We start from the raw sequence: 13,059 nt of genomic DNA, 5'->3' as shown, positions 1-13,059 counted from the left end.
GAAAATAAGAGAAAAAAAAATTGGTCCCAGTAGGACTTGAACCTACGCCCCCTGAGAACTGCAGTAAAAGTGGGCTTATGTTAGGAATTGAATACTCTTCAAAAAGGAGGTACTCTATTACACCTCTACTACCTTAAAGAAACATTTTTCATACTCAAAATGTGTTATTTTCACTTAAATTGTACCAGTAACCTAAATGCATGAAAAAATACCAGTTTCAGTTTGATACAATCAATTTTCATGGTTTTATGGCTTTTTCAGTAACGTATGCTAGCGCGCCAAATTTCCTGGAAAAAAGCTGTCGCGACATCATTTTTGACCACTTTTCCTTGCTTGAGCTTATTTTTGCCATATTTTATCAAGTTTTACCATAAACTGCACTCAAATCACACACTGTTACTGTAAAATATACACAAACTCACCCCAGACACCTAAAACATACCAATATTTAGTCAATAAATATGCATTTTTTGAAAAAAATACACCCAAAACTGTGTTACAGTGATTTTGAAATATTTTTAGTTTTTCTTCTTTTTCTCTGCTAAATTGCACTGAAATTGTCATCTTCTATCATAATCTGGCCAAACTAGCCTGTTTACAGCCACATCTAAACAAGTTTAAATTTTTACCCCTGCACAACTTATAGGTTACACTCTACCAATTCAAGTCCTTATTTATTTCATATTAATAACAAAACATTCAGACCTCATTTTCAGCACTTTAGAGCATTTCAATGATATGAAAACCATATACAGTAAACCTCGCTTATAAGGAACAGCTTGGGACCTCTAGAAATTGTTCCTTATAACCGAGGTTCCTTATATCCGTATAGCGAACTAGTTCCTTGTAACCGAGGTTTGTATAACGAACACAATTTGTATAGCGAACATTATTTGACTGAGGTTTGATAAAGGCCAAGTGTTCAGACTCCGGGCCGACCTTGAATCTTTATGTGAGGAAGTTGATTTTCTAGTACCGGTCCTATCCTGGAGAGATGGTAAGGTAAACTGCCAGCATGTATATGACTAAAATAGTGTTTATACGCAGCGTTACACCTAAACCAAGCCAAAATCTGTGTCGGTAAGAATGACTGTAATTTTTATTTATTTTTTGTCGGTTATTTCTATCTTCTTTTTAGAGAGCGCTACATGATGACTATAAGATATGTTGCAATTACTCACATTACCTTACTTGGCAGCATGTTACGTGAATAGACATCGATACTAATATAAAATAAATGTTGTATTTTTTTTATTACAAAAATGTTAAATTAGACTACCCATTAACATTTAAGGTGTTTATGACATACAATGTATTACAACTAGACAACGGCGCCATACATTGGATTAAAGTGTAAATTAAACCTATACTTTTGCTATTGTCCATTTTAGCACCCGCTACAATTTTTACAATTTGAGATTTGGTTAATTGGAGTGTTTGCCATTGTTAATCACGTGTAATTAGCACATTTAATTAGGACAGTATGACCATGACCGTCACTATTCACGGTTAACATGAAATACTCAATACATGTAGCTGTCGAACATAATTTTGAGTAAATGTTTGTCTACTTTCGTCTAGTATTTAGTAATTTGATGATATTATATTTTTTTTATCGTATCCGTGAATGAAAAAACTAAAGATCACAGAAATGAAATAATTTGTGTTTATTTTGAAAGCGCGTGATAGTGCCGACGTTACTCTGACGTCATCAGCGATTCTCATGTTTATATTCGGTTTTCAATATGTTTTTCTTTATGTCTGTTCCATATAACCGAGGGGTTTTCCATTGAATTCCGTACTTTGGGACTGGAAAAAGTGTTCCTTATAACCGAGTGTTCCTTATAACCGAGTTCCCTATAACCGAGGATTTTTACATTGAATAAAGAATGAATTAGATCGGGGAATTGAAAACTGTTCCTTATAACCGAGTGTTCATTATATCCGAGTTCCTTATAAGTGAGGTTTACTGTATGGTCATTTAGTATAACATGTCTTCTTATCAAAAATAGAAAAATATTGACATGTTATGTTGAATATAAGAAATATAATCCGTTCTGAGAAACATCACCCTCTAAAAATGCCCCCATGAAAACAGCCGTTTAGCAGTTACGCGTAGGTAGACATTTTTCACAAAGAATAAAACTTATTCCAAGAAATTTACAATGAAAATGGTCTAGATCTATTCTCAATACTATAAGCAATAAACATAAGCCAAAAATTTAACTGTCACCTCCTCATGTCACTCATTACACCAGATTTCATCCATAGCATGGAACTACATTTTGGACTACTTCACATGTAACACTGAGTAGTCACTTCCGGTTTGGTGTAATCCGTCCATTAGAAAAATTGTGTGTTTCCAGTGTAACAAGTTAAACAAGCAAATTTAATTAATTGGTACCACCTGCAGACAGATATTTTTGGTCATTTTTCATTAAATCAGGGGCAATAACTGGTTCATCTTTATTTCAAATTTCATGAAATTCCATCTGCTTGTTACTGAGAAATGGCTGCGGACAGACACTTTTGGGCATTTTTCAGTAAATAAAGGGCAATAACTCTAAGGAAAATTGACCAATAAAAAAACCAAACTTGACAGGCATCATCGCAGTATGTTGGTTCATGTTTATTTCAAGTTTCATGAAATATCTGCTAGCCCAGTTACTGAGAAATGGCTGTGGACTGACTGACGCATGCACGCACAGACGGACAACGCCATTTCAGTACCCCTACCGATTTCATCCGCGGGGAATAAAAATATTGGGGTACGTATTACAGGTCGGTATTTTAAAAAAAAAAAAAATTGGGGGGGGGGGGGGGGGTTATTCAGTGGGTATTTTCTGAAATTATTTCTGTGTAAAAAATCAATACATATAAGAGGGCAATGCCTTCAGAGTAGCAGAAAGTTGATTCATTGATTTCCAACATCTCATGTTCACAATGCATAAAAAGAAGTGTGGACCAAGGCCAGGTATGAAGACAACACGGTGCAAGAAAGGTTGTGGTGCCATCTATAATGTTGACAGATACTCATGCCCTGCAAAAGGCACTTTCTTCTACAGTGAAAAGCAACCTGTGATAAGTTCATCAAACTGTGTCTATTTGACAAGAGACGTTCATGAGCTCCTCTGCGAATCTGGGTAAGTCTCGTTAATATGTAATTTAAGACACCTTAAAATTCTTATACAGATGGACATTTCTTTGAAATTCAAGTTCATGATTAAATTTCGTTGTACTTTTTGTTCTCAAGTTGTACCTCAGAGATTTGAAGAATCTCTCTAATTTTATTATGCCCCCCTTTGAAAAAGGAGGGGTATATTGTTTTGCAGATGTCGGTCGGTCTGTCGGTCGGTCGGTCGGTCGGAATGTAGACCTATCCGTTTCCGGATGATAACTCAAGAACGCTTGGGCCTAGGATCATGAAAGTTGATAGGGAGGTTGGTCATCACCAGTAGATGACCCCTATTGATTTTGAGGTCTGTATGTCAAAGGTCAAGGTCACAGTGACCCTGAATAGTAAAACGGTTTCCGGATGATAACTCAAGAACACTTGGGCCTAGGATCATGAAAGTTGATAGGGAGGTTGGTCATGACCAGCAGATGACCCCTATTGATTTTGAGGTCAGTATGTTAAAGGTCAAGGTCACAGTGACCCTGAACAGTAAAACAGTTTCCGGATGATAACTCAAGAACGCTTAGGCCTAGGATCACGAAAGTTGATAGGGAGGTTGGTCATGACCAGCAGGTGACCCCTATTGATTTTGAGGTCAGTATGTCAAAGGTCAAGGTCACAGTGACCAGGAACAGTAAAATGGTTTCCAGGCAATAACTCAAGAACGCTTAGGCCTAGTGTCAGGAAAATTGATAGTTAGGTTGGCCATGACCAGCAGATGACCCCTATTGATTTTGAGGTCAGTATGTTAAAGGTCAAGGTCACAGTGACCCTGAACAGTAAAACAGTTTCCGGATGATAACTCAAGACTGCTTAGGCCTAGGATCACGAAAGTTGATAGGGAGGTTGGTCATGACCAGCAGGTGACCCCTATTGATTTTGAGGTCATTAGGTCAAAGGTCAAGGTCACATTGGCCAGGAACAGTTAAATGGTTTCTGATCTTCTTGTCCAAAACCATAGGGCCTAGGGCTTTGATATTTGGTATGTAGCAAAATCTAGTGGTCCTCTACCAAGATTGTTCAGATTATTTCCCTGGGGTCAAATATGGCCCCACCCCTAGGGTCACATGGTTGATATAACCTTATATAGGAAAAAGCTTTGAAAAACCTCTTGTCCAAAACCACAGGGCCTAGGGCTTTGATATTTTGTATATGACATCATCTAGTGATCCTCTACTAAGATTATTCAAATTATTCCCCAAGGGTCAAATACGGCTCCGCCCTGTGGGTCACATGGTTTACATATACTTATTTACAGTGTGCATATAATTTCTGTTCCTTGTGCAATTACTAAATGCATCAAGGGGGGCATTTCGTGTTCGACGAGCTCTTGTTAACTTTGCTATAAGTGTAACACCTTGATTATACTTTTGCTTGCAACTTATATATAAGTAACCATGGACTGAAACTTTACACAAGGCTACCCAGGTATTAAACCTTTGAATATAACCAAGTTAACAACTCTTGGCTGAATTGAAATTAGAACTTGTGACACACACACACACGCACACAAATCAGTATGTCTCCCACAACACTGTGTGGTGGGAGACATAATTAAGCAACTTACACTCTTAGGGATTTTTCTAGGTAATTTGGGAACATAGCCTATACCCTCAAAATTGGGAATTATGATGCGTAAAAGTTCCAAATTGGGAAATATTTAGCTCCATAGGATATAGTAATACACTTGTTTCACATTGTAGAACCTCTTAAGCACACCTCCATTACAAAATTGTCCATAATTTGGTCAGTTTTAGTGCAATTCTGATGAATTTTTTTTCAGAATGTAGATTGGGAATTTTTGCACTTGTTTTAGGAAAAATACGTACTTTTTGGCATTGGGAATATAGCCGAATAACAGCTATAAAAACGGCCGAATAAAAACCCTGACTCTTTGGAAATAATCTTTAAACATAAACAAGACCATTCGGGGATTTGACAGTAAAATGAATACATGTCTGAATAAGAGACCTACTTCAAAAGGAAGATACACCAAGGAGCATAATTCCATCAAATACACAAATCTGAGTTATTAGGATTGTTACAACACATGCAGAGGATGATGATAAAGATATATATTGAGTTTCAAGTCAATATCTTATATGGTACCAAAGTTATGTCCAGAAAACGAAGTTTGTAAAAAATTTAAGTGTAAAAGGGGCATAATTCGGTCAAAAATACAAATCAGAGTTATGGGGATTGTCACCACACATGCAGATGATGATGATAAAGATACATTTTAAGTTTCAAGTTTTTATCTTATATTGCATTAAAGTTATATCCAGAAAGCGAAGATTGCAAAAATGTTTAAGTACAAAAGGGGCATAATTCTGTCAAAAACACAATTAGAGTTATGGGGTATGTAGCCACACATGCAGATGGTTATAAACAAATATTTTTAATTTCAAGTCATTATATAATTTACATATATATATAATATAAAGTACCAAAGATATGTCTATAAACGAAGCTCTCAAAAAACAATTTAACAAGAAAATAATTCAAAGTATAACTTCTTGGTAACCTTGACCTTGGGTATAATGGGCCCATCCCCTGCACATACTTTGTTTGTATGCTGGACAATGTTTATGTACAGTTACAGTAAGATATAAGCAACAGTAACAAAGATATGACTGAAAAAACAAAGGTTGCCGAAAACCTTTAACAAAGATGGGTCATGCCGATGCCGGGGCGAGTAGTATAGTCCCCCTATTCTCCGAATATTGGAGCTAAAAATGATTAGATGGACCCATCACATTGAATTAAAAATAAAAAGCTTTTCATATTATATGTTAAGAAATTTAATCAATAGCAATTTAATCATTAATAGTCACTACATGGGGAAGGGGCAGTGACAAGTACATTGACAGTGGGAGAGAGGCAGAGGTAGCTAAAATTTGGAAAATGAAAATTTTTTACTTGCTTCTGTGGCAATCATTTTATAATTGCCCAAGTTGAAACAAAACTATAAAATAACTGTGTGTTAGGTATATTTGCCATCCATTTTTATATTTTCATTTCTATTGTATTGAACTAAGTCCCTATACATTCATTTTAACTTCATGCCATACCATAAACCAAAATCCTGGATTGTCCAATGGGGAATGGAGGAAGAATGGTATTTAGGAATTAAACATAATTTATTATTATGTAAGAGAAGTTCAAGTTAATTTGTACTTCTTCCAACCAAAATTTTATCTACACTACACTGCTGTCATAGATATTTGGATTTTATCTTTATTCCTCTTGTTTTGAATAATATTTTTATTTTATTTTTTTTTATTTATTTATTTTTTTGTCAATACTCAGTCCAGTAACTGACTTCTTTTTCAGAAATCACGCATTTGTTTCCCATCATGTCTTCTCAGAAATTTACAACTCCCTCTTCTCAAATTGTGTGCATACAAATGAATTCAGAAAGTGGTTGGTTTCTAGAAAAGAAGAGTGTGCAGGTAAGAAACTTTTAAATATTTTTTTTTTATCTGTCACAAAAGTTTGTTCGGACCACATCTTTAAACCTACTACTAAACTGCTTAGATGCTCAGTAGATATATTATATATATATTATTCTAACATGGCTCGAATTGATTTCCAGTTAAACAAAGAAGAAAATCAAACGCAATATATCCTGCGATAAACAACGGTTGACGCACAGACCGGTAAGAGAGCATTATGACGTCAATTTTGACGTCATGTAGCCGCCTGACGTTCGATACATTACTCCTCGCGTAAATGAATTCCAGCATAATATTTATTGAAATATATCAACGTGCATGTCAGAATGAAAACAATCAAGGCCTTCTTGTGATTTATCGTCTAATTTACCACGGTTCATCGTTCAGATGCTTCGGTATTTAACCACTCGGGCTAACGCCCTCGTGGTTCAATTCCTACACATCTGAACTCTGAACCGTGGTAAATTAGACGATAAACAACGCAAAGGCCTTGATTATTTGTTAACTATATTGATATATTGTGCCATTACTTTTAGGCTGCATTGCATTTTGCTGATGTTTTGTGTCACTTATATTCATGAGTGTATTTCTTTTTGTGCATTAGTTAATTTTGTTATTAAGGGTTCAATGGATATTTGACTGTTTGATGTCTTGGAACTTGAACATCATCAAAAGTGAAAGATGTTGTATGACACGAAAATTGAATAGGTTATACAATAGGTAAATCATTCTAAAAAAACAGTTGTCAACTGAATGACTGAGGGTCCAAATTAAGGGGTCACATTTCTGGACAGTGTAGCGCCTTTAAAATCTCTCCATTGTCAAAGAAATGTTGCACATCTTCATTTTGATGCATTTGCGGCACAGTGCAAGAGCTGAAATTTCGAATTACTACCTTAAACAACGTTTTCAAGAATTCTGAAAATTGTTTGTTTTCACTTCTTTACAAATGGAATTGTTTTCTAAAGGGGGATAACTGTCTTGAAATGACTACAGTACGAGACAGTTCGGAACATAATGGGAAAACATATATTGAATGACTAGAACGTCAGTATTAAAATGTGTTATTCCTTGCAAAACATAGTAAGAACTCATTTTCACGGTTTATAATTCTCTTTTGATTGAGTAATCATTTCTGTTTCATGAAAGTAATTATGCACATTTGCTTACAATAGTTGTTTCTCTTTGATCTGATTGCAAATGGCAATCTGTCAAAAATGTGTATGGTTGACAAATAGAAAAAGAATGAGTATATCAATGTCAAACATACATATCTTTTAATTTTAGGATGTATTTTTTTCATTTGAGCGTAATATGCAATACTTCATAGTTTGACATTTACAAACTTTGAATATATAATGACTTTCATGGAAAAGACATGATTATCCAAAAAAAAATGATATTATGTACCCTAAATTGAACATCTCACAAATGTATTTAGATTGACAACATCTTTACAAAAAAATTCTTTCCAATACAGGTTTAAACGTATTGTCCTTTACAGCTCCAAAGATAAAATATTCATAAGAAGTTATTCCCCTTTCAAATAGAATTCCATTTGTAAAGAAAAAAAACCAATCAATTTTCAGTATTTCTAGAAAAGATACCCAATCTTGTTATCCGAAATTTCAGTACTCGCACATAGTAACTGTTGCAAGTCATGAAATGCATATGAACAAAAAATTTACAACATTTCTTTGAAAACGGTTCGATTTTAAAGGCACCCAGTGTAGATCATGATCATCCTGCACTTCCATGCAGTCTGATTAAGATCTGCACTGTTCAATATTCATATAGTATCTTCTTTGTAAATTCCTCTTTTAACAGTTCTGTCCGAACAAAAGATGGACAAACGCATCAGGATTCAGGAATATTGAATACATAATTTTTAGCTCATCTGATTTTTTGAAAAAAAATGATGAGTTATTGTCATCACTTGAGCGGTTGTCGGCGTCGGCGTCGGCGTCTGCGTCGGCGTTGCCTGGTTAAGTTTTATGTTTAGGTCAGCTTTTCTCCTAAACTATCAAAGCTGTTGCTTTGAAACTTGGAATACTTGTTCACCATCATAAGCTGACCCTGTATAGCAAGAAAAATAACTCCATCTTGCTTTTTGCAAGATTTATGGCCCCTTTTGTACTTAGAAAATTCAGATTTCTTGGTTAAGTTTTATGTTTAGGTCAACTTTTCTCCTAAACTATCAAAGCTATTGCTTTGAAACTTGGAATACTTGTTCACCATCATAAGCAGACCCTGTACATCAAGAAACATAACTCCATCTTGCTTTTTGCAAGAATTATTGCCCCTTTTGGACTTAGAAAATCAGTTTTCTTGGTTAAGTTTTATGTTTAGGTCAGCTTTTATCCTAAACTATCAAAGCTATTCCTTTAAAACTTGCAACACTTGTTCACCATCATAAGCTGACCCTGTACAGCAAGAAACATAACTCCATCCTGCTTTTTGCAAGATTTATGGCCCCTTTTGGACTTAGAAAATATCAGATTTCTTGGTTAAGTTTTATGTTTAGGTCAACTTTTTCTCTTAAACTATCGAAGCTATTGCTTTAAAACTTGCAACTCTTGTTCACCATCATAAGCTGAATCTGTACAGCAAGCAACATAACTCCATCCTGCTTTTTGCAATAATTATTGCCCTTTTTGGACTTAGAAAAATCATTTTCTTGGTTGAATATTATGTTTAAGTCAACTTTTCTCATAAACTATCAAAGCTATTGCTTTAAAACTTGCAACAGTTTTTCACCATCATAAGTGGACACTGTACATCAAGAAACATAACTCTATCCTGCTTTTTGCAAGAGTGATGGCCCTTTTTAGACTTAGAAAATCATGGGTAGGACAATATTTCTATTATACAAAAAAATCAGATGAGCGTCAGCACCCGCAAGGCGGTGCTCTTGTTCTAAATATCTACTGAATTATTTAAGCTTCTCACCCAAAGTTTGTTTAGGATTATAACTATGTTCATGTATGTCAAGATTGTCACAATGTATAATGTGACAGAGAAAAAAGAAGAAATTGTTAGACACTTGTAGAATATTAACTCTCTTCATTATTATTTTAAAATGCAATTAATGATAAATTCGAAGAATGAGCAAAATAGTAATATAGAGTAATATAATTAATTGCTTTATTTCACAATTTTTTTGTAACCAAAGACTAAAATTGCCATACATTATTATATAATAATACTTATACTGTAAAATAATGCAATTGGACTGTCGAAAAAGCCAGCCATGCAAGGTCAATTTAAAACACCACAGTATGTCTGTTAGTTTGAACACCACTCAGTTTTACAGTACTTAATCATCTTATCAATTTTTGATAGGGAAGTAATTCACTTGAAATATTTGGACCAGTTGCTTAAAAAATCCAAAATATGGTAATTAAATAATTTGTGAAATTAAATTTACTGGGCATTCATTACAAGGCTAGACAAAGTAACACTGTTTTATGTCAACATATTAATAGGTGTAATTGGTGATTCACAGAGCAATATTTACCATCAACACTTTTTCATCATGTGCTCCTTAGGCATGTGTTCTGTCAGAATTTAATAGGAAATATCAGTATGCTAAAACCTGTATCTTTTTTAACAGGTACTTCAGTCGCCTGGTTGTTCTGTATGTTGAAAAAAGTACAAAAACTAAAGTAGGAGGTGATGCAATGGTTTTGGAGGAACACGCTAAGGCAGCTTCTGCAGCACTCCCAATGGTTATGCAGGTCTTGACCACCAAGCTCGACATTGAAGATGTACACAATGAATGCAGACGGTTAAAGGTGATGCTGCCAGTAGAATGCGTATACTTGAGGTTATAGCCCTGAACGTGTACGTCACTAGACGGTATGGAAACAGTTCTTGTTACATTTTTTGCAGTTTCTGATTTATCACAGATGATATGTTGCAATGAAATGGAAATGTTTATCTGACTGGTTGACTTCTTTTGTTTTTAGCTCACCTGAGCACAAAGTGCTCGGGGTGAGTTATTGTGATCGCTCACCGTCTGTCGTCCGTCGGTCCACACTTTCCTTTAAACAACATCTCCTCCTAAACCGCTGGGCAAATTTCATCCAAACTTCACAGAAATGTTCCTTGGGTGAAGCTCTACAAAAATTGTTCAAAGAATTGAATTCCATGCAGAACTCTGGTTGCCGTGGCAACCGAAAGGAAAAACTTAATTTTTTTTCTAAAAATAAACCAGAAGGCCTAGGTCTTAAGATATTTGACATGTAGCATTGCCTAGTAGACTTCTACAAAATTTCTTAAAATCATGACCCCCGGGTTCAAATTGACCCCACTTCATGGGGTTACTTGATTATACATAGAAAAATCTTCAAAATTTTCTAAAAAAAACCCCAGAAGGCCTAGAGTTTAGATATTTGACATGTAGCATTGCCTAGTGGACCTCTACAAAATTTGTTCACATCTGACCCTCCAGGGTCAAATTGACCCAGCCCCAGGGGTTACTTGATAGTACATAAGGAAATCTTCATAAATTTGCTAAAAATAAACCAGAAGGCCGAGATCTTAGATATTTGATATGAAACATTGCCTAGTAGACTTCTACAAACTTTGTTCAAATCATTAACCCGAGGTAAAATTGGCCCTGCCCCAGGGATTACTTGATTGTACATTGGAAAATCTTCCAAACAATTTCTAAAAATCATCAGTTTTACATTTGAAACATGTAGCTCATATTACTCAGGTGAGCGATCCAGGGTCATCATGACCCTCTTGTTTATGGTTATTTACAGACATCTTTCCGCTAGCAAAACTTCCAATTATTATTAGTAAATCCAAGTATTCATTTCCAATGAAGATAAATACTGACTCTTCTTCAAGAAGTTCTAATGAGTAAAGACAGACAATATTATTTATTTTTTCTTTGATGACATATTACAAGTACCCTTTATTCTAGATCTTAAACCTTGCTGGGCGGTATGGTTATATGAAGTTGGTGAATGAGTACGTTCATGAAACGATGATTCCATATTACAAACGCCAGTTGTCTAGTGCCACACTACCGAGAGAGCCAAATGTACAAGCCCCAACAAACAATGATGTGCAGTCTGTGATTTATGTAGAGGTATGTAATCAATACAAATTTGCCTAAACATATGAATAAAATTATTCATATATTTATGCAACAGAAGTTTAAATGTTAAAATGTTTAGTGAAAGTAAAATAGTTTGTTCGATACTTAACCCTTAGCCTGCTAAATTTCTAATATAGACGGCCATCATTCAATATGGACAATACCATTTATTATTAAAAGGGTGTTCACTGAAAATTTACTGATGAATAGCGAACAGTGCAGACCATGATCGGCCTGCACTGGTTGCAAAGGCAGATTCAGTTGCGCCAGCAGGCTAAAGGTTAAATGCACTGATCTCTTATTTTGACTAAAATGACTTCTCTTTAAAGCTGAAGTTTATATTATGAAAATTAGAATTCAATTTTTGGTTTCTAATAATAGCTATCTTAAAGTGTCAAATCAACAAAAGAAAGATGCTGGTTTGGGAAGCAAACCTGAATTATAACTTTCCAGCAATATCTGGAAACTATGCCACTATGAAGGATTACTGGTTAAACATGTTACAGTATAGTGAATCTGAAGTTTAGTGTTACTGAGGTAAATCTGAAGTTTACTGAAAAAAAAGGAATAAACAAAACTTTAATTTTCTCATGCGATTTCACAGCATATAGACTAAGTTGAATATTGAAGGAATTTTATGAAAATAATGGTTGTTATTTCTCTAAATAGAAAATCACCACAAACACAGCTGCAATCATCAAAGGTGGATCTGTTCTGGCAGTGGATCAGTCTATAATAAGGGAGATAGATACCATCGGCAACTATGGGGCAGTCCGAAACAAGCCAACAAAGATTAATGGAAGGACCAGAAAAATGGTACATATCCCTACCAGGAACCTTCATCCAGACCTTGTCAGAGGTAATAATCAAAATTCATTACCTTAAGAACTCATACTTTACTAAGTTTTAAAGACAATACTGCAGGCCTTAGGTCATTATCTCTTTTAATAACAGTGAAAGTAAGCAGAATGGCCGATTAAGGCAAATGGCTGCTAAAAATAGGTGGTTGCTGAGTTTGACTTTAATGAGACACTTCATGCACATTTACAGTTTAAAGGGCATTGCTTTTTGCCGGTTTTAGTGTATTGCAATGAGAAGTATGTTAGTTATGAAATGCATACACCATGTTTAATTGGTAAATTTTCATTGAATAAAAAAATAACTGTATGAAAAAATGGTTATTTAATGATGATCTGTAATGTCTAGCAAGTTGACAGCAAAATCATTCTCTTTAACATAGGTTTACAATGACAAAATGATCTTTGTTATTTCAGAAGGTAGAGAAATGCTGGGACCCACTGAAACTACAGCACCTTCAA

At 34.9% G+C, this 13,059-nt stretch overlaps 1 protein-coding gene across 1 annotated transcript; it reads left to right on the top strand.

The window, feature by feature from the left end:
- Positions 1-2,898: 2,898 nt before the first annotated feature.
- Positions 2,899-12,625, top strand: LOC123534642 (uncharacterized). The gene is made up of 4 exons (XM_053526945.1): positions 2,899-3,143; positions 6,509-6,627; positions 11,564-11,731; positions 12,410-12,625. The coding sequence occupies exons 1-4, from the start codon at positions 3,122-3,124 to the stop codon at positions 12,623-12,625; spliced, it is 525 nt and encodes a 174-aa protein (XP_053382920.1). The 5' UTR covers positions 2,899-3,121.
- Positions 12,626-13,059: the final 434 nt, after the last annotated feature.

Source organism: Mercenaria mercenaria, chromosome 2 (assembly GCF_021730395.1).
Source record: "Mercenaria mercenaria strain notata chromosome 2, MADL_Memer_1, whole genome shotgun sequence".
NCBI lineage: Eukaryota > Metazoa > Mollusca > Bivalvia > Venerida > Veneridae > Mercenaria > Mercenaria mercenaria.
This window is presented reverse-complemented; position numbering and strand designations above follow the sequence as displayed.

Bases quoted from the DNA above. Each gene is read 5' to 3' on its own strand.
- LOC123534642 (XM_053526945.1), top strand. From the start codon at position 3,122: ATGAGCTCCTCTGCGAATCTGG. The intron at 6,628-11,563 runs GTAAGAAACTTT...CCTTTATTCTAG, and splicing joins TAGAAAAGAAGAGTGTGCAG to ATCTTAAACCTTGCTGGGCG. The intron at 11,732-12,409 runs GTATGTAATCAA...TTCTCTAAATAG, and splicing joins AGTCTGTGATTTATGTAGAG to AAAATCACCACAAACACAGC.